At 51.0% G+C, this 23,400-nt stretch overlaps 1 protein-coding gene across 10 annotated transcripts in view; it reads left to right on the top strand.

Moving 5' to 3' along the window:
• Nucleotides 1-18,290, top strand: part of tbc1d4 (TBC1 domain family, member 4) — a 55,915-nt gene extending 37,625 nt beyond the window's left edge. For 4 of the 10 annotated variants that reach the window (XM_061225643.1, XM_061225646.1, XM_061225647.1 and 1 more), the window contains 9 exons: nucleotides 2,362-2,525; nucleotides 3,969-4,181; nucleotides 6,247-6,408; nucleotides 6,992-7,150; nucleotides 8,375-8,619; nucleotides 10,457-10,616; nucleotides 11,710-11,879; nucleotides 13,362-13,538; nucleotides 15,086-18,290. In XM_061225643.1, coding sequence (XP_061081627.1) covers nucleotides 2,362-2,525; nucleotides 3,969-4,181; nucleotides 6,247-6,408; nucleotides 6,992-7,150; nucleotides 8,375-8,619; nucleotides 10,457-10,616; nucleotides 11,710-11,879; nucleotides 13,362-13,538; nucleotides 15,086-15,304 — 1,669 coding nt within the window. In that variant the 3' untranslated portion in view covers nucleotides 15,305-18,290. The other 6 variants (XM_061225644.1, XM_061225648.1, XR_009705853.1 and 3 more) reach the window with 5 other exon arrangements.
• The last annotated feature ends 5,110 nt before the right edge of the window (nucleotides 18,291-23,400 follow it).

Genomic DNA, 23,400 nt, shown 5'->3' on the forward strand with positions numbered 1-23,400 from the left:
AGAAGTGCTTTTCAGCTGTTTTTCCCTTAGATCTCACCCAAGCAGACAGCTCTTAGACACCTGAATGAAATCTGCGTGCTCTGCAGCACTGTCCAGAAGCGGGCGGCCATTTTGTAGAGTTACCGGAGAAATATTTTCCTTGGGCAAAGTGAGCCACGCTGCACGCTGACAGTGAGTGATATTATAATCCCTGCAGCATTTAAATCCGCTGTGCTGATCTACCACTAGGCCTGGTGACGTGCACAGAAAGGAAACAACCCAAGTTGCCCTTAAGGTAGATAGGTAGATCATTAAGCATTTATATAGTACCTTTCTCACACTCAATGAACTTGACACAGGCTGTGTTTCTGTAATACAGTGGCTGTGTTTCTGTAATACAGTGGCTGTGTTTCTGTAGTACAGAGGCTGTGTTTCTGTAGTACAGAGGCTGTGTTTCTGTAGCACAGTGGCTATGTTTCTGCTGTACAGTGGCTGTATTTTTGTAGTGCAGAGGCTGTGTTTCTGTTGTGTTTTTGGAGTCCCACAGTGGAGTTTATGCTCCAGCCAGTGGGGTAGTTAAATAAACACTGACTCGGCTCTCTGCAGGGGGATGGGGGGGGGGGGGGGGGGTGTTGTCGGGGTAAAGTTGTGACTCTCTTGTGAATTATTCTCGGCTGAGTTTTTCGGGATGAGGGCGGCGTGGTGTGGCAGAGGTGCTGCAGCGTGGAGCTGGATCTCCGTCAGCAGCACACACGGGGCTAATTGAGGTTAGCGACAGACACGCGGTAATGAAGAGGAGTGTGAGGCAGACAGCTGGCTCTGACTCCAGACTGCCCACCATGAGGCCCCAGGGCTCTCCCTCACTCAGAGAGAGAGGCGCTCAGAGAGAGAGGCGCTCGCGTGTTTCAGTGCCAGCTGCCCTCCTCAGGGTACTCTCTGCCCCCCGAAATCGATCCGGGATCGGCCCACTTAGACACGTTCCACAGGCCAATCACGTCAGGGGTCAGGGGTCAGGGGTCAGCTGGCAGGGTCAGGACGACACATAATTTCAGGCCACTGCTGATTGTCGTTTGTCATATTTCCGTTTATTGACTACTGCCGGTGTCGTGTGGTTTTGGGTCAAGCCAGATTTCAGGGGCAGTGATAGTCATGGTTTTGTCACCATTATTTTTCCACATAAGAGGGAATTAACTTTTTGGTCAAGTCACAAGTTTCCTGTCCTTAACCTTGCTACTTGTGTCATGTAGTTTAGCTATATGATGTGATGCATGCACACATGACGTGTGCTTTAAATGTGCAAAATGTCACTAAACCGTGTTCCACGTGATGTACAACTGCTGTAACGGAGCTGTATGATGTCACGCACACGCACACTCTTTCTAATGCACACCGCTTTCTGTTCAAACTAAACGCAAAGATGATTCACAAATCATGTCTGTATGTATTTGTATTTCTTTTTCTCTGCTCTCAAATGTGTACTTGTCAACACTAATAATTGAATGACTTATTCAGTTTATTAATTGGTCACGGTTGTAATCTTAACTCTTAAAATGTACACTTGTGTTTACATTTGGAATAGTGCTCATTTTTATGTTGAAGCTGATGAATAAGCCATTCTTTAGACCGTAGCAGTGTAGTGCTAACGTAGGTTATGTGGCAGATGTGTGCAAATATTAATAAAACATGACACCAAAATTGCTTACGGAATTTTGGTTTTGTAGTATCTTTGTTAGCATTAATCTGAATTTTGATGGTACAGAGTAGGGTTGGGTGATATGGCTTTTCAATTTAAAAAAAATATATACACATTTATTGTACGTCTGCTTTGTGCCAATAATTATTCATCATACTGTATATAGTACATTATTAAAAAGTATGTGCACTCCTAAAATGTATAATATGTATGTCAAAGGCTAACAAACAGGAATAATGAGGACAAAGGGTAATTAGTTTTGATGGTGTTCCAGGTGGTTGGCAGAGACTGATGGGATTTTAACACAGTGCCTGATTAAGATGCGGCTGTACTGGGATATCCTCAGCACTGATACAACCAGTAATGAGCCTTAAAATGGCCTCAGGATCGTTATCATATCACTGTCATATCGCCCAGCCCTAGCTCCTCTTTTCAAGGAGAATTGACATGTGTCTGTTTATCTGTGTGTGTACACATTTTTGTGTGTGTATGTTTGTATGTGAGTTTGTGAGGATGTGCATGCTTGCATGTTTGTGTGTGTACCTGTGAGTGAGTTTGTTAGTGTGTATTTCCGTGTGTGTCCGTGTGTGAGTGTGTGAGTGTGTGAGTGTGTGAGTGTGTGAGAGTGAGAGAGTGTGTGTGTGTATATGCGTGTCCTGTCCTGTCTGACTGCTCTGTGGGTCCCTCAGCAGTAATGGAGACAGCAGAAAGAAGACGTTCTCGGGGTGCCCCAGTGACGCTCTGATTTCGGGGGGCCCCTCCTTCCCCCCCCGCCGGGTCTCCTGGCGGCAGAAGATCTTCCTGCGCGTGGCCTCCCCCATGAACAAGCCCCCCGCCTCCATGCAGCAACCAGGTGTGTCTCTAACCCCACCTTTACTTGCTCTCAGCCCACTAAACCAGGTCTGTCTCTAACACCACCTTTACCTTTACCTACTCTTAGCCCACTAAACCAGGTGTGTCTCTAACCCCACCTTTACCTGCTCTCAGCCCACTAAACCAGGTGTGTCTCTAACCCCACCTTTACCTGCTCTCAGCCCACTAAACCAGGTGTGTCTCTAACACCACCTTTACCTGCTCTCAGCCCACTAAACCAGGTGTGTCTCTAACCCCACCTTTACCTGCTCTCAGCCCACTAAATCAGGTGTGTCTCTAACACCACCTTTACCTGCTCTCAGCCCACTAAACCAGGTGTGTCTCTAACACCACCTTTACCTGCTCTCAGCCCACTAAACCAGGTGTGTCTCTAACACCACCTTTACCTGCTCTCAGCCCACTAAACCAGGTGTGTCTCTAACACCACCTTTACCTGCTCTCAGCCCACTAAACCAGGTGTGTCTCTAACCCCACCTTTACCTGCTCTCAGCCCACTAAACCAGGTGTGTCTCTAACCCCAGCTTTACCTGCTCTCAGCCCACTAAACCAGGTGTGTCTCTAACCCCACCTTTATCTTTACCTGAATACAGCCCGCTGAACTACTTGCTGAACATCCAACACCCATGCTCAAACCAGACCTACTCACCAACACACCAACACCAACCCACCAATGACCGGCAGTAAAATCCATACACTGTTTACTGAGTACCTTCATGCTAACCCGACGAGTCCAGGTCAATTCGACATGCTTTTGGACCACATTGTCACAGATTTTAATGCTGATTTGGTCTTATAAGAAACCTCTGGTTCCGAAAGTACACTTGTCACACTCATCCGCAACACACCGACCCAAGTGCTCACTGGTCACCAACACAGTGACAAATCGCCCAACACTCAAAAACCTACTGAGCACCAACACACTGTTTACTGAGCACCATCACGCCCACCCACTGAGAAAGAACTAGCATCCAACCCCTGGAGTTTATACATTTGCACTGGGACCCTCTCTCTCTGGGCGTCCCACACACATTACTATGTGGGGGTGGATAACAGACGGCACTAACTCCAGGGGCCTGTCCCACAAAGCAGGATTACTGAGTTAGCTGGATAACTGCACAGAGTAAAAAACCCACAAAGCAGGATTACTGATTTAGCTGGATAACTGCACTGAGTAAAACCCACAAAGCAGGATTACTGATTTAGCTGGATAACTGCACTGAGTAAAACCCACAAAGCAGGATTACTGAGTTAGCCGGATAACTGCACTGAGTAAAACCGGGACCCACCCAAATCTGGAATTTGGACTGAAGTAAAAAGAGCTTTTGCGGTTTGCGCAGTTGAGGCTAACCCAGTAATCCTGCGTTATGGAAATGAGCCCCGGTGTCTTACGCACTGTCCTTCCCTCCTGGGGGGTGGGTAACAGGCGGCCTGGATGGCACGGAGCTGCTGCCCCTCTCCCCCAGAGCCTGTGTCCCGGACCAGGACCCCCTGGCCCGTCTGCTGTCGCCAGACCAGCCCCCCTCCTGCGGGGACAGGCCCCGGCGCACCCCCCTGGAGTACCGCGCCCTGTGGAAGAAGGCCATCCACCAGCAGATCCTCCTGCTGCGCATGGACAAGGAGAACCAGCGCCTGGAGGGTCAGTCCATCTCGGCTGCTCGCTCTGCGGCATCTCCACACGCCACTCAACCCTGGTCCTGGAGGCCCACGCAGTCTGTAGGGCAGCTTAGACCCACAGCCAGGAGGCCCACGCAGTCTGTAGGGCAGCTTAGACCCACAGCCAGGAGGCCCACACAGTCTGTAGGGCAGCTTAGACCCACAGCCAGGAGGCCCACGCAGTCTGTAGGGCAGCTTAGACCCACAGCCAGGAGGCCCACGCAGTCTGTAGGGCAGCTTAGACCCACAGCCAGGAGGCCCACGCAGTCTGTAGGGCAGCTTAGAAGCCCACAGTCAGTAGGCCACGAAGACTATAGGACAGCTTAGAGACCCAGTCAGTAGGCCACAAAGACTATAGGGCAGCTTAGAGGCCCACAACCAGTAGGCCACAAACGCCAGGGGGCCCAACCCTACAGGATGGTAGGGCCCCAGGAGCAGGGTTGAAAACCACTGCTGTGGGCTTTTTTTAAATGCCTCATTTGGCTGAGTAGTGTCCACTTTGATAGATATTTATTTACATACCCTGGCCCAGCTCTGGGAGTTTCAGAGCTTTAAAAAGAAATGCCTGATGGCCTCCAAATCCCTAGGGGGCAGAGTTGAGTCACCCCGGGTCTAGACACTGGCGACATTCGTTTTAACAACATGCCAGATTCACTCAAGCTTTTAGCCGCTGTGTAAACAGCGGCACATAAAAATGTTTATAATTCCCCGCCGACTTTTTATTTGTGTCTAAATGCAGTTGGATACAAAGACATACAGATTAGGCTACTTTGGGGGGGGGGGGGGGGAATTAACAAGGCATTGCTGCAAAAGAGCATGTGTGCTCAGTGAACCCTGCACAAATAAAGGTTAATAAATAATAATAAATAGATCGCTGGAACTTAGGGCTCAGTTTCCTCTCTGGTGGGGAGAAACAGACGTTGCAGTACTGATGTGAAAATGGGTGACGCTGAAAGACGGCTATTTAAAGAGGTTGTTTTTGGTAGTGCAGCCATGTTGCAGACTGGCCCCTTTACAGGGAAGAGGGGTCACAGAGGGGATGCATTTAGCCGGACCGGCGTCGCTCCGCAGATCCGTGTTTACCGCTGGTTCTGCTCCGTGCAGACCACCCTTCCCGCCCAAATCTGAGCGGGGGCGGCTCACGTTGTGCCGATACCCCGACGCCGATCTCGAGGCCACGCCCCTCGCTTTCATCCGCTCGCGAGTTATGTGTGGACGTAATTCGCCGAGGCGTCGTCGTGAACGCACAGCTGTCTGTTCAGGAGGGCTTCTCCGGTATCCGGGCCCTCGGTAGCAGCCGTCTCTTCAGAGCGCAATTGGCAGATAAAGTGCTGATTCTGGGCCTCGTTGAAAAGGGGGATTGTGGGTAAGTGTGTTGGAAGCCCCCATGAGCCCCGCTGTGAGTCCAGCTGCTAATCCCACACACACCAAAAAACAAGTGAAAAGAGCAAGTCAATCAAACGGAAGTAACTGTGAGATCAGATCATTTTTGCTAAAATTTAGACAAACTTCATACCCCCAATTTTGTCTTTCTCGGTGTGTCTCCCTCTGCCCCCGGTTGCTGCGACGACGCTGTGAATCTTGCGAATGTTCGCTTTTGTGTGTAGAAGGTAAGAGAAGACGACGCTGATCCTCAGGGGTGAAAGGTCACTGTGGCATGTTCTAATGTGGATGTTTTCTGGGTCGAGGGTCAGCTAACACCTCCACACCTGCTTCACTGCCTTAGCGTTGGCTGTGCTCCGCGTAGCTCTGTCGAGTACACCGTGCTCTGCCGCACTGAGCAGCCCTGCTTCTGCCTACGGAAATGCCGACACACGCACAACACGGTGGTGGAGCGTGCTGGGGGGGGTGGGGGGGGTGGGGTGCGCTGGGGGGGGGTGTGTGTGCGATAAGGGGGTAACGGCTCATTGGGCTTCGGTTGGCATGGAGATGGAGGGCTTCGGTCGGTTGGCATGGAGACGTCGTGAAAGTTACTGGACTGTAGTGTCCTTGTCATGAGGGCAGACGGTGACTCACCCGCGCCCCCCCCCCCCCTCCCTGTCTGGCAGCCAGCAGAGACGAGCTGCACATCCGCAAGATGAAGCTGGACTATCAGGAGGTGGGCCAGTGCCCCAAGGACGTCCTGGCCCTGTGGGAGAAGAAGCTCAGCGTCCCGGGGAGAGCCAAGGCCCAGTGGGACAAAGAGGAGCTCCACAGCGCCCTCTACCAGGGTAAGAGTCCCACACAGCCCTCTACCAGGGTAAGAGTCCCACAGCGCCCTCTACCAGGGTAAGAGTCCCACAGCGCCCTCTACCAGGGTAAGAGTCCCACAGCGCCCTCTACCAGGGTAAGAGTCCCACAGCGCCCTCTACCAGGGTAAGAGTCCCACACAGCCCTCTACCAGGGTAAGAGTCCCACACAGCCCTCTACCAGGGTAAGAGCACCCTGGGCATTTTCAAAGTGATTTTTACAGCCAGCACCTCCCATTTCAGTGAGTCATTCACAGTCCTTACACCACTGCTCTGAGACAAACCCTGACATTTACCATCCTGCTTTCTATGCTATGCACTCACACGGTCTATCTCTGTCTCCCTCTCTCCCTCCCTCTCTCTTTCTCTCTCCCTGTCACTCTGCTTCTATCTCTTCCTCTCTCTACCTCTTTCAACCTTTGTCCCTGCACACTCTCACTCCTTCTCTCCCTATCCCTGTCTCGTTATCTGTCCACCTCTCTTCTCTCTTCCCTCTTTCACGCTCCCTCGCTCTCTCTCTCTCTCTCTCTCTCAGTATAGTGTTAATGTCTCTCTCTCTCGGTAGGTGTGCCTAAGTCTCGGCGGGGGGAGGTGTGGCAGTTGGTATCCCAGCAGCACCGGCAGAGACAGCGGCTTCCCTGCAGACAGGCCCCGCCCGACACGCCCTACCAGGACCTGCTGAAGCAGCTCACAGCCCAGCAGCACGCTATACTGGTGGACCTGGGTGGGTGAGAGAGTGTGTGTGCGTGCGTGTGCGTGCGTGCGTGTGCGTGTGTGTGTGTGTGTGTGTGTGTGTGTGTGAGAGTGAGAGAGGCCTACACACTGGGTGTGTGTGCATGTGTGTGTACGTGTCTGTGTGAGAGTGTGAGAGTGTGTGAGTGTGAGGCCACACTAGTGGACCTATGTGTGTGAGAGGGGGGGGGGGGGGTCGGTCTATGTGTCTGTGTATCTGTGGGTGTGTGATTGTGTGGGATAGGGCCTGTGTGTGTGTGTGTGTGTGCGTTTGCACGTGTGTGTGTGTGTGTGTGTGTGTGTCTGTTTTTGTGTGTGTGTGTGTGTGCATGCGTGCGTGCATGCTCTGCCCATCCCCACCTCCCCAGTTGATTTGTGGATGAGTCATTGGGGTCAGTTTGAGACAGAGCGAGGCCCTTAATGTTTACAGCTCCCCAGCCTGCCCCCCCCCCCCACTGCCTCACACTGTAAAACATTCCCCCCAGTGAGCCCCCCTGCATGACCTGCTCTGGAGAACAAAAAGCTCGCTGTGAAAGCAGGAGATATTTATGAGTGGTCAGGGCTGAGGGTGGGGTGTGCTACACTACATTACACTACATCACAGGCATTCTGCTGTCACTCTGGTCCAGAGACACTCTTCCAGTTTATGTTGTTTACGGAGCATTCATTTATACAGCTGGATAAATATGGAAGCAGTGAAGGTGGAGTACTGTGCTCAGGGGTCCAACCTGGGAATCGAACCTGAAACCTTCAGGTTTCCCTATACTCCAACCAGACCTGGGTCAGATATGTAATTGTTTTGGATTTAAACTGTCTGGTGTGTTGGAACCTATGAAATCCTGCCTTCTGGTCCTCTTGTTTGGCTCAGTTGCGTGAGGAAAGATCAAAGCATCTGACCCAGGTCTGACTCTTAAACATGCACTACACCAGGGATCAGCAACCGACGGTGCTCAAGGGCTGAGAACTGCTGGTTATCCACCCTCCCTTTACCTGGGAGTCAGGTGTGTCCAGCTTCCCTTTACCGGGGAGTCAGGTGCGTTCACCCTCCCTTTCCCTTAACCAGAGTTGATGATCCCTGCACCACACCACCTGATTTCACCAGCTCATTTGTAAACTCAGGTGGTGTGCAGTGCATGGTTGAGTAGAGTAGCCCCTTACACCACACTTCCCTGACCCCCCCGTGACCTTTCGCTGACCCCCTTGTGACCCTTCGCAGGCCGGACCTTCCCCACACACCAGTACTTCTCCGCGCAGCTGGGCGCGGGGCAGCTGTCCCTGTACAACCTGCTGAAGGCCTACTCCCTGCTGGACACGGAGGTGGGCTACTGCCAGGGCATCAGCTTCATCGCCGGCGTGCTGCTGCTGCACATGAGCGAGGAGCAGGCCTTCGACATGCTGTGCTTCCTCATGTACGACCTGGGCTTCCGCCGCCAGTACCGGCCCGACATGGTGTCCCTGCAGGTCAGTGTGTGTACTGCACCCCGACACGGTGTCCCTGCAGGTCAGTGTGTGTACTGCACCCCGACATGGTGTCCCTGCAGGTCAGGAGTGTGTACTGCACCCCGACATGGTGTCCCTGCAGGTCAGGAGTGTGTACTGCACCCCAACATGGTGTCCCTGCAGGTCAGTGCCTGTACTGCACCCCGATGGTGTCCCTGCAGGTCAGGAGTGTGTACTGCTGTACTGCACCCCGACATGGTGTCCCTGCAGGTCAGGAGTGTGTACTGCTGTACTGCACCCCGACATGGTGTCCCTGCAGGTCAGGAGTGTGTACTGCTGTACTGCACCCCGACATGGTGTCCCTGCAGGTCAGGAGTGTGTACTGCACCCCGACATGGTGTCCCTGCAGGTCAGTGCGTGTACTGCACCCCGACATGGTGTCCCTGCAGGTCAGTGTGTGTACTGCACCCCGACATGGTGTCCCTGCAGGTCAGGAGTGTGTACTGCTGTACTGCACCCCGACATGGTGTCCCTGCAGGTCAGTGTGTGTACTGCACCCCGACATGGTGCCCCTGCAGGTCAGGAGTGTGTACTGCACCCCGACATGGTGCCCCTGCAGGTCAGGAGTGTGTACTGCACCCCGATGGTGTCCCTGCAGGTCAGGAGTGTGTACTGCACCCCGACACGGTGTCCCTGCAGGTCAGGAGTGTGTACTGCACCCCGACACGGTGTCCCTGCAGGTCAGGAGTGTGTACTGCACCCCGACACGGTGTCCCTGCAGGTCAGGAGTGTGTACTGCACCCCGACATGGTGTCCCTGCAGGTCAGGAGTGTGTACTGCACCCCGACATGGTGTCCCTGCAGGTCAGGAGTATGTACTGCACCCCGACACGGTGTCCCTGCAGGTCAGTGTGTGTACTGCACCCCGACGTGGTGTCCCTGCAGGTCAGGAGTATGTACTGCACCCTGACCCGACATGATCCCCCTATAGGTCAATGTCTGTATCGTGCCTTTCACCAAGGTCACTGTCACAGAACCCTGTTCCTGGAGATCTACCCTCCTGTAGGTTTTCACTGCAACCCTAACAAAGCACACCTCATTCAACAGCTAGAGCTGGGCTGCCCAACCCTGTTCCTGGAGCTCTACCGTCCTAAAGTCCAGATCTTCACTTTAATCCTAATCTAACACACCTGACTCTATATATAAGCATCTCAATGAGATCTCTAGTTGTTGAATGAGGTATGCTTTGTTAAGGTTGGAGTGAAAACTTACCGGACAGCAGATCTCCAGTGTTGGTTACTACTGCCATAGACCATAAAGGTTACTTTACAACTTAACTGCCCGCAAAAAACACCTTATATTGTATATAAGTCTTATAAGTCTTATATTGAGATTTAAAACTGATTTATTTTACTTTTTTGCTAAATGAGTTCAAACTATTGCCAATGAGGTAAGGCGTTTTGACAAATTTTAAGATTTGATAATGGAATGAGAAAATGTTATTTGTAAAGCAAACAAGCAAATTTCCCCATGCACATTCTACCTGCCGCTTGTACACAACTCCCCTCCCATCAGAGACTGACAACACAGTTAGGGCAAACAGCAACACGCCTTTTTTTTACTGTTTATGCCGTCATAAAGATTGCTGCCTGTGTCTTCTACCTGCTGTGGTTTTAACGAGTCTTCAGCTACAGTTTGTGAGCGGGGCACCGCTAATGTTTCATCCAGCCGTGTGGCACAGCGCTGTAGCCGGCCGCCGTAACGTTGGCCTCCCTGACGCCGCGACTGCTACGGCAGGCCCGAAGGTCAAAGGTCGGGGGTCGAAGGTCGAGGGTCACCCCCCGTCGCTCTCTCTGCAGATCCAGATGTACCAGCTCTCGCGGCTGCTCCATGACTACCACCGCGGGCTGTACGCCCACCTGGAGGAGCACGAGATCGGGCCCAGTCTGTACGCCGCGCCCTGGTTCCTCACACTCTTCGCCTCGCAGTTCCCCCTGGGGTTTGTGGCCCGGATCTTCGGTACGTACTGCACCCCGCCCCCCCCCCCCCCTCCGGAAAGAGACCTGCTCCCACGTTGGACTTTATTATGTTGTAAAGGAGTTGAAGGGTGTTATAAAAAACACACTGTGAAAGTATCTAAACGCACAGTCCCCAAATAAATCCGCACAATCCTCATGAAGGAAATGTGCATTTAAGCCAGATGTTTGGTCTGTGACGTTATGACGCCGCGACAATATGTTCATTTGCTTTAGCACGCCCACCTTGTAGCCGGAACAAATCAAGGCTCTTGGCACAAATGCCATTCAGCTCGTTGGAGTTAGTCAGCAAATCAGAACATAGGTTCATTGATGTCAATGAGCCTCTAAGACACGGTCACTAAAACAGCCTGTTCTTGGTAAAGCTCATGAGAGGTGCTGGAGAATGGACATGTCAGGATCTAAAGTAAAACACAGGAAAGGGGTACAATATGGGACCTTTAATGAAGACTTGTATGTGTGATTTTTCAGAACTACCTTTTGGGCATGAAACTCATTGCCAAGATTTAGTGATGTTGTTGACTGTCGATCTGTATACCAAAGTACAAATGTAATTCAGTTCTTTTAGCTAAAGATCATATAGCACAGCATTCTGGAGTACCATATGATATCACTCTGTTCAGGAGAAGTTGGGAGGGATTTGTTTGCATTGCCATCCCCTGGTGTGACGATACGCATCGCAGATTGAAGCCTGTTGAAGCGTGTGGCGTGCCAAACCCTGTCTGGCGTGGCGTGTCTGTGTTCACCGCAGCGTGGGGGAATGCGTTAAAAGGTCACCGTGAATGCCGAGGGTGATCCCTGCCTTTTAAAAAGCCACAAGTCCATGAAGACCAGCTGAAATCGACATTAACCTTTTCCAAAATGTATTCAGCTCTTCATAACCATACAAACACAAATATAAAAGTGTATGGTTTCTAAAAATGTATACAATTGTAATACTTAGTTCGTTTTTTTTTTTTTCATCCACTTATCCACCTATTGTGTAACCGTGAGCTTAGATGTCGATCAAATGTCCGTCAGTTTTCCCTTCCCCTCCGGTCTAAGTCCTTTTCACCCTGTGGCACGTCCCCCTGCAGATATCCTGTTTGTGCAGGGCACGGAGGTGATCTTTAAGGTGGCACTGTGCCTGCTGAGTCATCACGAGGGGGAGATCGTGAAGTGCGACAGCTTCGAGGCAGTGGTGGAGTACATGAAGAACACCATCCCCTCCCTCAGCCAGCCCCAGATGGAGCTCATCATAGCCCAGGTAACGCCCCGCAGGGCTGCCCTGGATCTGTGTCCCAGCGCTGCCATCGGTCCGGTGGCTGGGACAGAGCGCCGTGATTGGTCAGGTGGCTGGGCCAGAGCGCCGTGATTGGTCGGGTGGATGGTGTTTATCTGTGTCCCAGCACTGAGATTGGTCAGGTGGCTGGGTCAGAGCGCTGTGATTGGTCGGGTGGATGGCATTTATTTGTGTCGGAGCGCTGTGATTGGTCAAGTGAAAGGGTATGGTTGTGAATAGGGATGTGACAAATCTCAGTTTTTGTAAACGGTTACCATCCATTTTTTAAACTGCTTATGACAGCTAGGGGCCATAACTTATTTTTGACAGTACTGACACATTGAATTGGATTTTCTAGCTATTTTGGGCCATCTTAATAGTTACATTTTAATGTCAACATTGTAAGTCAGGTAATAGTCTAATTGCCAAATTAAGGATTTACATTTACATTGACATCATCACAGTATAACTTTTACAATTACAGCAGTCTGTAGGCTAGTTAAATCCCTGAAGTTTATGTCCAGGCATGCTGGTCGATCACGTAAATTTTTTTTACATGCATCGGTTAAAATGATATTTGCCTTATACGATAACACTGGGTCTATGTGCCTTTTTCAGCTTGCCTACTTGGTAATGTTACATGCAACATTTGTGCAACGATGCATTGCTTTATTATTTATTATATATTATTATTTATATATATGGCATTGTGGAACGCTACGTTCAGTTTGCCGGTGACCCTCTGTAACCCTTAAGGAACGCCATACAATAAGTTGTGAAACAGCTCGAGTTCTTATGAAAGTTTTTATTTTTAGAACTTCCTCATGCTGGCATACCCCACAGTCAGGGTTCTATTGTCCTTATGTCCCTTGATTGCTTGGCAGCGTCGTAGGAATGTGTTTGCATGGAACGGAATGTGTTGGGAAGTGTGGAATCCGCGCTGGTTGTTGCATTTTCATCAGTGACACCAGAGAAGTCATAGACAAAACAGGATAGTACAGTAGTCACAAAGTATGAGACAGACGTATCTGCTAAAACTATGTGTGTGTGTGTGTGTGTGTGTGCGCATCTGTCTGCTAATGTGTGTGTGTGTGCGTGTGCCTGTTTCTGCGTGTGTAAATGGTAAATGGCAGGCATTTATATAGCGTCTTTATCCAAAGCGCTGTACAATTGATGCTTCTCCATTCACCCATTCATACACACACTCACACACCAACGGTGATTGGCTGCCATGCAAGGCCCCAACCAGCTCGTCAGGAGCATTTGGGGGTTAGGTGTCTTGCTCAGGGACACTTCGACACAGCCCGGGTGGGGGATCGAACCGGCAACCCTCCGACTGCCAGACGACTGCTCTTACTGCCTGAGCCATGTCGCCCTGTGTGTGTGTGTGTGTGCGTGCGTGCGTGCGTGCGTGCGTGTGCCTATGTATGTGTGTGTGTATCTATCTCTCTCTCTCTGCGTTACCAGGTGTTGGAGATGGACGTCTCTAAGCAGCTCCACGCCTACGAGGTGGAGTACCACGTTCTGCAGGATGAGCTGCTGGAGGCCACGCCCGTGTCTGACGACGCCGACCGATTGGACAAGCTCGAGAGGACCAACGCCCAGCTGAAGAAGCAGAACATGGACTTACTGGAGAAGCTGCAGGTGTGTGAGAGTGTGAGAGTGAGTCTGTGTGTGTGTGTGTGTGTGTGTGTGTGTGAGAGTGTGTGTGTGGATGTGAGTGTCTATGTGTCTGTGTGAGTGTGTGTTAGTTTGTGTGTGTGTGTGTGTGAGAGTGTGCGTGTGTGTGTGGATGTGAGTGTGTGTGTCTATGTGTCTGTGTGAGTGTGTGTTAGTTTGTGTGTGTGTGTGTGTGCGCGCGCGTGCAAACCTGGGTCAAATAAGTAATCGTTTTGGATTCCAATCCTTTTCTGTGCTCGACTGATATTGCCTTCTGCAATTGTGCCAACCAAGAGGACCAGAAGGCAGGGTTTGTACTTTTTGAGAGCATTTTATAGGCTCCAATACACCATACACCAGCTCAGTAAAGCTTTTCTGAATCAAAAACAATTACATAACTGACCCAGGTCTGGTGTGTGTGCACATTTGAGTGGACATTCTTCCTTAAAAGAATGCATAATAGGCAGCAGTAGCATGATACAAAAACCATACAGCCCTGATGCTCTTTGCACTGGCACCTTTCTGCCAGCAGATGGCACCAGAGCACAGCTCCACATTTATCAACAGACAAAGGGATAAAAAATGTTTTTTTTTTTTTAAACCTAGGTCAGTGTTTCTGTGAAGCAGTGCATCCTGCCTCTTGGTTAAGGGTCATATGAATGTACAGCTCAGTCCTGCTGGTCAGTAAAGTGGGGGTACACACAGTAGATGGGCCAAAACGGGGGTGTTTTACTAGGGAAATTTAGTGTGTGGTAACACAATGGCAGGCAGGCTCCCGTGAGGCGTGTTGTTCTCTCTCCCCACCGGTGGTCGTGTGATGAAGGATTACTCACACGCTCTCTGATGTAAGGCTGGGCTGGGCGCTGATGTAATGGGCTATCAGGCAGACTAGAGAGAGCTCTTCAGTGTGGTAGCTCTGTGTCTGTGCAGTGTGTCTGAGTGTGTCTGTGTGTATGTGTGTGTGTACATGTGTACGTGGGTGTATGTGTGTGTGTGAGTGTGAGGGGGGTGGGTGATGATGTAATGGGCTATCAGGCAGACTAGAGAGAGCTCTTCAGTGTGGTAGCTCTGTGTCTGTGCAGTGTGTCTGAGTGTGTCTGTGTGTATGTGTGTGTGTGTGTGTGTGTGTGTACATGTGTACGTGGGTGTATGTGTGTGTGTGAGTGTGAGGGGGGTGGGTGATGATGTAATGGTGTATCAGGCAGACTAGAGAGAGCTCTTCAGAGTGTGTGTGTGTGTGTGTGTGCGTGCGTGCGTGTATGTGTGTACGTGTGTGTGTGTGTACATGTGTACGTGGGTGTATGTGTGTGTGTGTGTGTGAGTGTAATGGTGTATCAGGCAGACTAGAGAGAGCTCTTCAGTGCGTGTGTGTGTGTGCGCGTGTGTGCGTGCGTGTGTGTACGAGTGTGTACGAGTGTGTGTGTGTGGGTACATGCGTGTGTATGCGTACATGTGTACACGCGCACGCGCGCGTGTGTGTGTATGTGTATGTGAATGCGTACATGCGTACATGTGTGCGTTCCCCCCCTCAGGCTGCGCGCTGTAAGATCCAGTCTCTGGAGCAGAGTGTGGAGACCTTTGTGTCGCGGGAGGGGCAGATGAAGCACACCATCCGCTCCCTGGAGCAGGAGAAGGCCTCCTTCCACAAGACCATTGAGCGTCTGCGCCACGCCCCCTCCACCGACGCCCTGGCCGACGTCGAGCTCACACACATCCGGCCCGGCACCAACGGGAAGCCCAAAAAACCCTGATCGCCACGGAGACCGCCGGGCACGTGGGCAGATCCTTCTCCACCCCCCCCTCTCTCTCACTCTCCCTCTCTTTCTCTCTCCTTCACTGTACAAAGTTGTGCTGAAGAACACTGGCTTTTATTTGAGTGGCCTTAACTTTGTGGACCCAGGACAGTCTGGACTTGGGAAATGTTCCTCTCCGTCAGTGTACGTGTGTGTGTGTGTGTGTGAGGAGCTACAGGACTGTGTGTGTGTCTGTATCTGCTGTCATACTGAGGGGGACAGAGGCTGAGGACTATCGGGAGATTTCTGTTTCAGGAGTAATCTCCACACTCGTGAAGCCTTTCTTCCACACACACCTGTATTCCCCTTCTCTGCTTTGTTGGAGTCTACGGTCACGCTCAGTCGGTAATTAATCTGTGCGCACGCGATTCAATCAAATCATTTTACGTGTCGCCTCGTCCAAATACGTCCACGCACTGGGTGACGAGGGTAACAATCAAAACAAAAAGAAATGTGTGTATTGAGAAGAAAAAAAAAAAATACTTGAAATTAAGATGAATGTATTCTCCTTCCAAAGAAAGTGTGCTTGTGAGTGTTGTGGGGTGAAGAAAGCCCCAGTAGCGGATATAGTCGCGGCTGTGTGTTGTTCGTACGTGCTGTTTGAATCGCACAAAGGCTCCTCCTGACGCCGGGCGGCGCGTCACAGAGAGCGGGGCAGGAAGCCGGGCCGCCTGCGTCTGCGGCGCACTTCCTGTGTGACTGACCACAGCTTCCGCCCGGGCCTCCATCGCCCCGTGAGCCTGCCCTGCTCTCCCTGCCCCTGCCCCGCTCCCCTTGCCCCGCTCCACCTGCCCCTGCCCCACTCTCCCTGCCCCTGCCCCGCTCCACCTACCCCGCTCTCCCTGTCCTGCTCCACCTGCCCCTGCCCCGCTCCACCTGCCCTGCTCCACCTGCCCCTGCCCTGCCCCACTCCCCCTGCCCTGCTCCCCCTGCCCCAATCTCCCTGCCCCAGCCCCAATCTCCCTGCCCCTGCCCTGCTCCCCCTGCCCCGCTCCCCCTGCCCCTGCCCTGCTCCCCCTGCCCCTGCCCCGCTCCCCCTGCCCCACAGAGACCCGAGACGGCACGGCGTGCTCACACAGTCTGCGCTGCTTTAAGGGGAACGGCGTCGTCGGGGCAGAGGGGGCTACGCTGGTTGTTCCGGTGGCTGTGAGTGCGTCTGAGAGAAGAGGTAACGGGAAGTGACTGAGGACACACACAAGCTGTCACCTCTGGGTCAGCCGCGAGACCGGTCCCTTCTGCAAGCCGTCCTTCCTCAAACTCTCATCTTACAGCTCCTCCTGTCATGCTTTTACGTGTCTGCAATATTCATGTTTTTGTTTTTTTCATTTTCATTTTTGGTTTAAACCCAGACGAGCACTCCATCCAAATTTCTGTGGCATTTTGTTTTGTGAGCGGTTTTCAGGTTTGTTACCAAAAATGTGGCATAGAGCCACAGCTATTGCAGATAAACGGTGTAATATCTTGATAGTTTATTCTACTGTACAACTTAAATCTTTTGCTGAAACATGGGGTCAAAGTACAGTAATATATCTATATATAAAGGGTAGTACTTTTGATTATTCCATGTACACTTTAAATATTTTAAACGGTGCAACATTGTCTGTAGAATCCCAGCAGGCATTTGGGCAGATCATTGTTTGTGACGTTGTCCAATCATATTTGAGAGGAATATCAGGTGACATACCATAGGATCTATTGGTGCTCATTCTCCTTGAGAAAAATACAGCTCACTCGAGCACATTCATAAACAAACTAGAGTGCATAGCTCTTCCACTGTATTCGTCCTAAAATGAAATCATTTCATTACTGGACCATAAGAACTCATTTCACTCAGATGTATCTATATTCACGGAGCTTAAGTGGTCATTTCAGACCAACTGCCACAAAGTTGGAAAACGTGCATGACCTGTGCATCTAATAATGCTAGTCACTGTACATCAACAGGCCAGTTTGGCCAATAATGATGGATAATCGTCTCGTGTACAAGGACTGCATACACACAAGGCTGTGCTGAGGGCCTGTGAGAATGTTACTGAAAAGCTGCACTGTCATTACACGACCGTAGCAGAGATACGGTGTCTTTTTTTAGTCTTCTGTTCATTTTGTTTTAAGTTTTTCCGTTTTTAGAGGGACCTGTAAGTTGTGTTACTTTTTCATCCATTGTTGCATCTACAGAGACAGAAGTTGAGTCGATGATGGATTATCTGAAGGCTTACCCGGAGGCCCTCTCGGCAGACGGCTGATGATATTACTGCACGCCGATCCGTGTGACGTAGGCTTCGTACAAAACATCGTTTTGTTTTTCAAATAAAAACAAATGCGGTAGTCCGTCACGGGAAACGACGTGTGCGTCAGTCCCTTACGATGAGAATTCTCTTTAAGCCTTACTGTGTGTTTGTGACCCAAGTACCGTCTTTACAGATATGCATATCTGAAAGTGTATGTTCTGTTCATTTTGCATGGCATTTTTCTTGTCACAAAAAAAAGCAAAAAACAAAAAAACAAAAAAAGCTCACATTTTGAAGACTGATTTCTTCATTTAAGCATGTTTTTCCACCCACCAAGTTCAACATTTTTCTTTTGCAAGCCTACAAAGTGCCAAAACCAACCGACTGCGGGTTTTTCTTTTGCTTGGAGTGAGAGAATCGGATGTCACTCGACCCCGTTTAGAGAAAGGAGAAGGAGCTTCACTTTCTGAACCCTGCGCCTCTGTGGGGTTGTACTTCTGTGTCTCTCTGTGTGAGTCCGTGTGCAGTGTCCTGCACATTATATTCTGCAACGAACCAGCCGTGTATGATCTACCCAAACGGGGCTTATGAGTCCACTGTTCCACGTCAGTATGTAATGCACAGGATTCATAGGCACCGACTCTCTCTCTCTCTCGCACACACGCACGCACGGAAAAAAAACTAAATAAAAGTGCGTTTCACTGCCTTTTTGGTAATTCTGTGGTGTTCCTGTTTCTTTGTTTAGATGTGTGATTCTGTTTCGTGCCCTCCCCACACGGTGAAGGTAGCGGGTGCGAGGGGAACTGCGGGGTTCTGGCCCGAGGAGGAGCGCTGGCGTTTTGGGGAGGGGGGCAGGGGGGGGTGGTTGTGTATTCCCACAGGAGGGACACGTCCCTCAGAGAAGGAAATGCCTGGATACAGTGTGGGGGGGGGTCCTTCTGTGAGGCCCCCTCAGGGGGGGGGGGGGCTGTGTTTCCTGTCCTGGGCATTATCACTGCCGCTTGTATTAGACTGTTTCTTTACCCATAACCCTCTTCTGCAGGGCTGTGCAGAGCCTTATATAACATTTTACTGGGTGGCGTAATCGCCAGCATACGGAGGCGTGTGTGTGTGCGGGTTTTGGGGGTGGTCTGTGGAGGGGGTGGGAGTTGAGGGGAATGAGAGAAGATGATTTGAAGGTGGAACTGTTGTGGGGGGGGGGGCGGGTTTGGTGGAGAGGGAGAGGGTGTGTGTGTGTGTAAGAGTGTCCCTGCCTTATACGGTGATTCTGGCTGCACGGCCCTCCGTGTGTGTGTGTGTGCGTGTGTGTGTGTGTGTGTGTGTGTGAGAGAGAGAGAGCAGGGAGAGAGAGCAAGAGCACACTGGGGTCTAAGTGCAGATAATGAAGACTGGAAAATAGCCTCCGCCCATCTGAACCGAGCGCTTGAGTGCTTTCAGGAAGCGGAGAGACCCAGGGAGACGGAACGAACGATATCAAAATAACCTTAAGAAAGTGTTGCCCTAGTAACCTGAGCCCATCAGTATTCTGCCAATAGTTACACTCGGTACCGAGACGGCACCGCACTCCCGCCATGCGATGAACGCAGGGGTGTGGCTCTGATTTTCACAGATGGGAGAACGGAGGTTATTAATGAACTGTGATGCAGCCATGAGAATTAAGCCTGCTGTGGTGTTCGTGTGATAGTTTGAATGTGACTATTTGAATGCACACCGTAGTTACAATGTGAGCGACACTGGGACTGGGTAAAGGTTCCACGTGAGATGGCACACGCAGTGGCAGTTTGAGTACAGACCGTTAAATATTGAGGATCGGTTACATCACAAGGGAAAGGGCCAGTGTGGGTGCAGTTCGAACCGAACACTTGCACGCCTGATTCTACTGATCAACCGAGCAGCTTCACACCTGATTCTACTGATCAACCGAGCAGCTCCACACCTGATTCTACTGATCAACCGAGCAGCTACACACCTGATTCTACTGATCAACCAAGCAGCTACACACCTGATTCTACTGATCAACCGAGCAGCTACACACCTGATTCTACTGATCAACTGAACACTTACACACCTGATTCTACTGATCAACTGAACACTTACACACCTGATTCTACTGATCAACCGAGCAGCTCCAAACCTGATTCTACTGATCAACTGCACACTTACACACCTGATTCTACTGATCAAAGTCCTTAGCACAGACTCCAGTGGCTGATCAGTGGAATCAGGTGTGTAACTTCTCGGTTGGAACAGAAGCTGCAGCCAGCCCGGCCCTTGTGGTCTGGGTAAGATTGAGTATCTCTGGGTTACATTGTGAGAGTGACGTGGTGTTGCAATTTGAGTCCCAACCTTTCACATGTAGTCATGGTGTGAATCGAGATTAAAACATGGCTACGCTGCAATTGAGATTGACATGTAGTCAGTGTGTTGAGACGTACCGGTTAAGCATTGCGTGCGCTAATTTAATAAATGCCATTAAAAGTGTGAAGACCACTAATATAAGCCCAGTGTGCTTGGCTGTGTGCTTGCTATGCATGAGCGGAGTGTCGAGTGTGCTCTGTGTGTGTGTGAGGGGAGTGTTAACTGATGTGTGTGAGGGTTTTTAGGGTAGGGCGTATGTGTGTGTGTGTGTGGGCGAGAGGGTTTTTGGGGTAGGTGGTGTGTGTGTGTGTGTGAGTGAGTGAGTGAGAGAGGGTTTTTGGGGAAGGTGGTGTGTGTGTGTGTGTGAGTGAGTGAGTGAGAGAGGGTTTTTGGGGAAGGTGGTGTGTGTGTGAGTGTGTGTGTGTGTGTGTGTGAGAGAGGGTTTTTGGGGGTAGTTGGTGTGTGTGTGTGTGTGTATGTGTGTGTGAGAGAGTGAGAGTGAGAGAGGGTTTTTGGGGTAGATGGTGTGTGTGTGTGTGTGTGTGTGTGTGCGTGCGAGCGAGCGAGAGAGAGAGGGAGGGGGTTTTTGGGGTGTGTGTGTGTGTGTGTGTGAGAGGGAGAGGGAGGGAGAGAGGGTTTTTGGGGTGTGTGTGTGTGTGTGTGTGTGCGTGTGCGTGTGCGTGAGAGAGAGAGGGAGGGGGTTTTGGGGTGTGTGTGTGTGTGTGCGTGTGCGTGAGAGAGAGAGAGGGAGGGGGTTTTGGGGTGTGTGTGTGTGCGTGTGCGTGAGAGAGAGAGAGAGGGAGGGGGTTTTGGGGTGTGTGTGTGTGCGTGCGTGAGAGAGAGAGAGAGAGAGAGGGAGGGGGTTTGGGGTGTGTGTGTGTGCGTGCGTGAGAGAGAGAGAGAGAGAGAGAGGGAGGGGGTTTTGGGGTGTGTGTGTGCGTGTGCATGAGAGAGAGAGAGAGAGAGGGAGGGGGTTTTGGGGTGTGTGTGTGCGTGTGCGTGAGAGAGAGAGAGAGAGAGAGAGGGAGGGGGTTTTGGGGTGTGTGTGTGTGCGTGTGCGTGAGTGAGTGAGTGAGTGAGTGAGTGGGTTTTTGGGGAAGGTGGTGTGTGTGAGTGTGTGTGTGTGTGTGTGTGAGAGGGTTTTTGGGGTAGTTGGTGTGTGTGTGTGTGTGTGTGTGTGTGTGAGAGACTGAGTGAGAGTGAGAGAGAGGGAGGGGGTTTTTGGGGTGTGTGTGTGTGCGTGTGCGTGTGCGTGAGAGAGAGAGAGGGAGGGGTTTTTTGGGGTGTGTGTGTGTGCGTGCGTGAGAGAGAGAGAGAGGGAGGGGGTTTTTGGGGTGTGTGTGTGTGTGTGTGTGTGTGCGCGAGAGAGAGGGAGGGGGTTTTTGGGGTGTGTGTGTGTGTGTGCGTGAGAGAGAGAGAGAGAGAGAGAGAGAGAGAGGGAGGGGGTTTTGGGGTGTGTGTGTGTGCGTGAGAGAGTGAGAGTGAGAGAGAGAGAGAGGGAGGGGGTTTTGGGGTGTGTGTGTGTGTGTGCATGAGTGAGAGAGAGAGAGAGAGAGAGGGAGAGAGAGGGAGGGGGTTTTGGGGTAGGTGCCAGTGCAGAATGGCACACTGACACAGCTGTAGGGGGTGGGGAGAGACCCAGGTGTGTGGAGACGGGCCAACAACCGTCCCGGGAGGGAGGGGGAGGGGGGAGGGGCACATCCCTCTGCTTCTCCAGTGTGCCCCTCCATGTCCACAGTACCCCTGTCTCTCCACCGCAATGTGCAATATCACAACATATAACCGTAAACTCACACCCCGATGTATTTACCATGTCCCAGCACGCATTGCATTCTGTGAAGTCCCCACAACCTGTGACTAATCCAGTCGTCTGATTATTTATTTCACCGTACAACGCGGAAGTGAGGTCAACAAATCGCCCGTTCCTTTGTCTTTAGGACCAAGAACAACAGACAGTGTGAAATGTGGTCTTCCTGCATACAACACACTGCTTAGTGCCAGGTCTTGGATAGTCTGTGCTTTGCCCACACACCGTAAGTCTGGATTTCACACCAGAGTGTTTGACAGCGAGATAAAGTAGGAAACCACTCCACTATCAGCATTATTAAAACCACAGAACCCAAACTGTGTACACGAAACCCAAAAAAAACAATGCAGTCATGACATTCCCTTTTAAGTGAGAAGGTACTGAACCGTCAGGGCACTGACTGATGAATTTAATGCACTTCGCAAAGTGGTCTCTTTGAGCTGAGGGTGTCCAAAAAGTCCTTTCTCCCGGAGTGATTTCTTTTTAAAATAGAACCTGTCTGGAGGTGTCGTTTCTGACGATATTTTAAAAGCACAGGACTGATCAAACCGCAGTGTGTGAGTCACCGGTGAGTCACAGCCCGCAATGAGAATACAGACCTGCCGATGGGGGGGGGGGGGGGGAGAGAGTGCACCCAGCGACAGGCCGTTACATCACCGGGGGGTTTAACTGAGCTGCGCTGATGAGTCTGACATCGGTCCAACACTCTCTTCGGCGGAAATGAAGCACAGGAGACTACGAAGGTGAGAAAAGTTTCTGGGGCGTCACTTTTCAACCACAGTTTTCTCCTGGTGTGGAAAACCCAAGTTGAGAAAGTAAAAGCAAATTCGGCCCATCGTGTGGCTTGGAGGACCGAGAGCATGCGGGTCGGTCTCTGACGTGGGTGCAGGTTTCTGTTTTAGCCCAGCGCTATGACGCCTGATTCAGCTAATTAACTAATCGTGGTCTTCAGTCAAGACTTTGATGAGTAGAATCGGCTGGGTTAGTGCTGGGCTATAACAAAGACCTGCTCACACACCAGCCATTTTCTGGTAAAATTCTACACCCCGGGCTTAGGAATGACTTGCCTGAAAGATCCTTTGACCATGATCGATATCTTGAACCATCATGCCACCCACAGTGTCGTAGGTGCAGTGAAAGTTACTTTTAATAAGCAGTAAGGAAGGTCTCTGATCTCTTTGAAACTGTCAAAAGGGGTGCGGAGAAGTTTCTGCAGTAAAGGATCCTGTGTGGTTGGTGCAGTGGTCCTCACTCCTGGTCCTGGAGAGCCGCAGAGTGTGCGGTTTTCGCCTTGAAATCAGCAACCAATTCAGACCAAAGAAACCAGGTGAGGTGAGTTGACTAATTAACTGCTTTAATTGTTCAAATAAGTGCTATGTAACAACAAAAGCCAGCATACCTTGCGGCTCTCCAGGACCAGGAGTGAGGACCAGTGTTTTACAGCACACAGCACTTTGGTTTACGTGGGTTGCAATTTGGTCAAAAACAAATTGATGGTATTTTAAGTCGGGTGACAACGATAACCAGCGCATTACTTCAGGATCCTCCTCTCAAAGTGCATCTTTACCCTGTTATCAAGCGCCCAAAATACTCTGCCTGCACACAACAGTTCAGGTCAATTGCACCCTCGGCCAAAAACCATGATGTACTGGTGCACTGAT

This window comes from Conger conger, chromosome 17 (assembly GCF_963514075.1).
Source record: "Conger conger chromosome 17, fConCon1.1, whole genome shotgun sequence".
Taxonomy (NCBI): domain Eukaryota; kingdom Metazoa; phylum Chordata; class Actinopteri; order Anguilliformes; family Congridae; genus Conger; species Conger conger.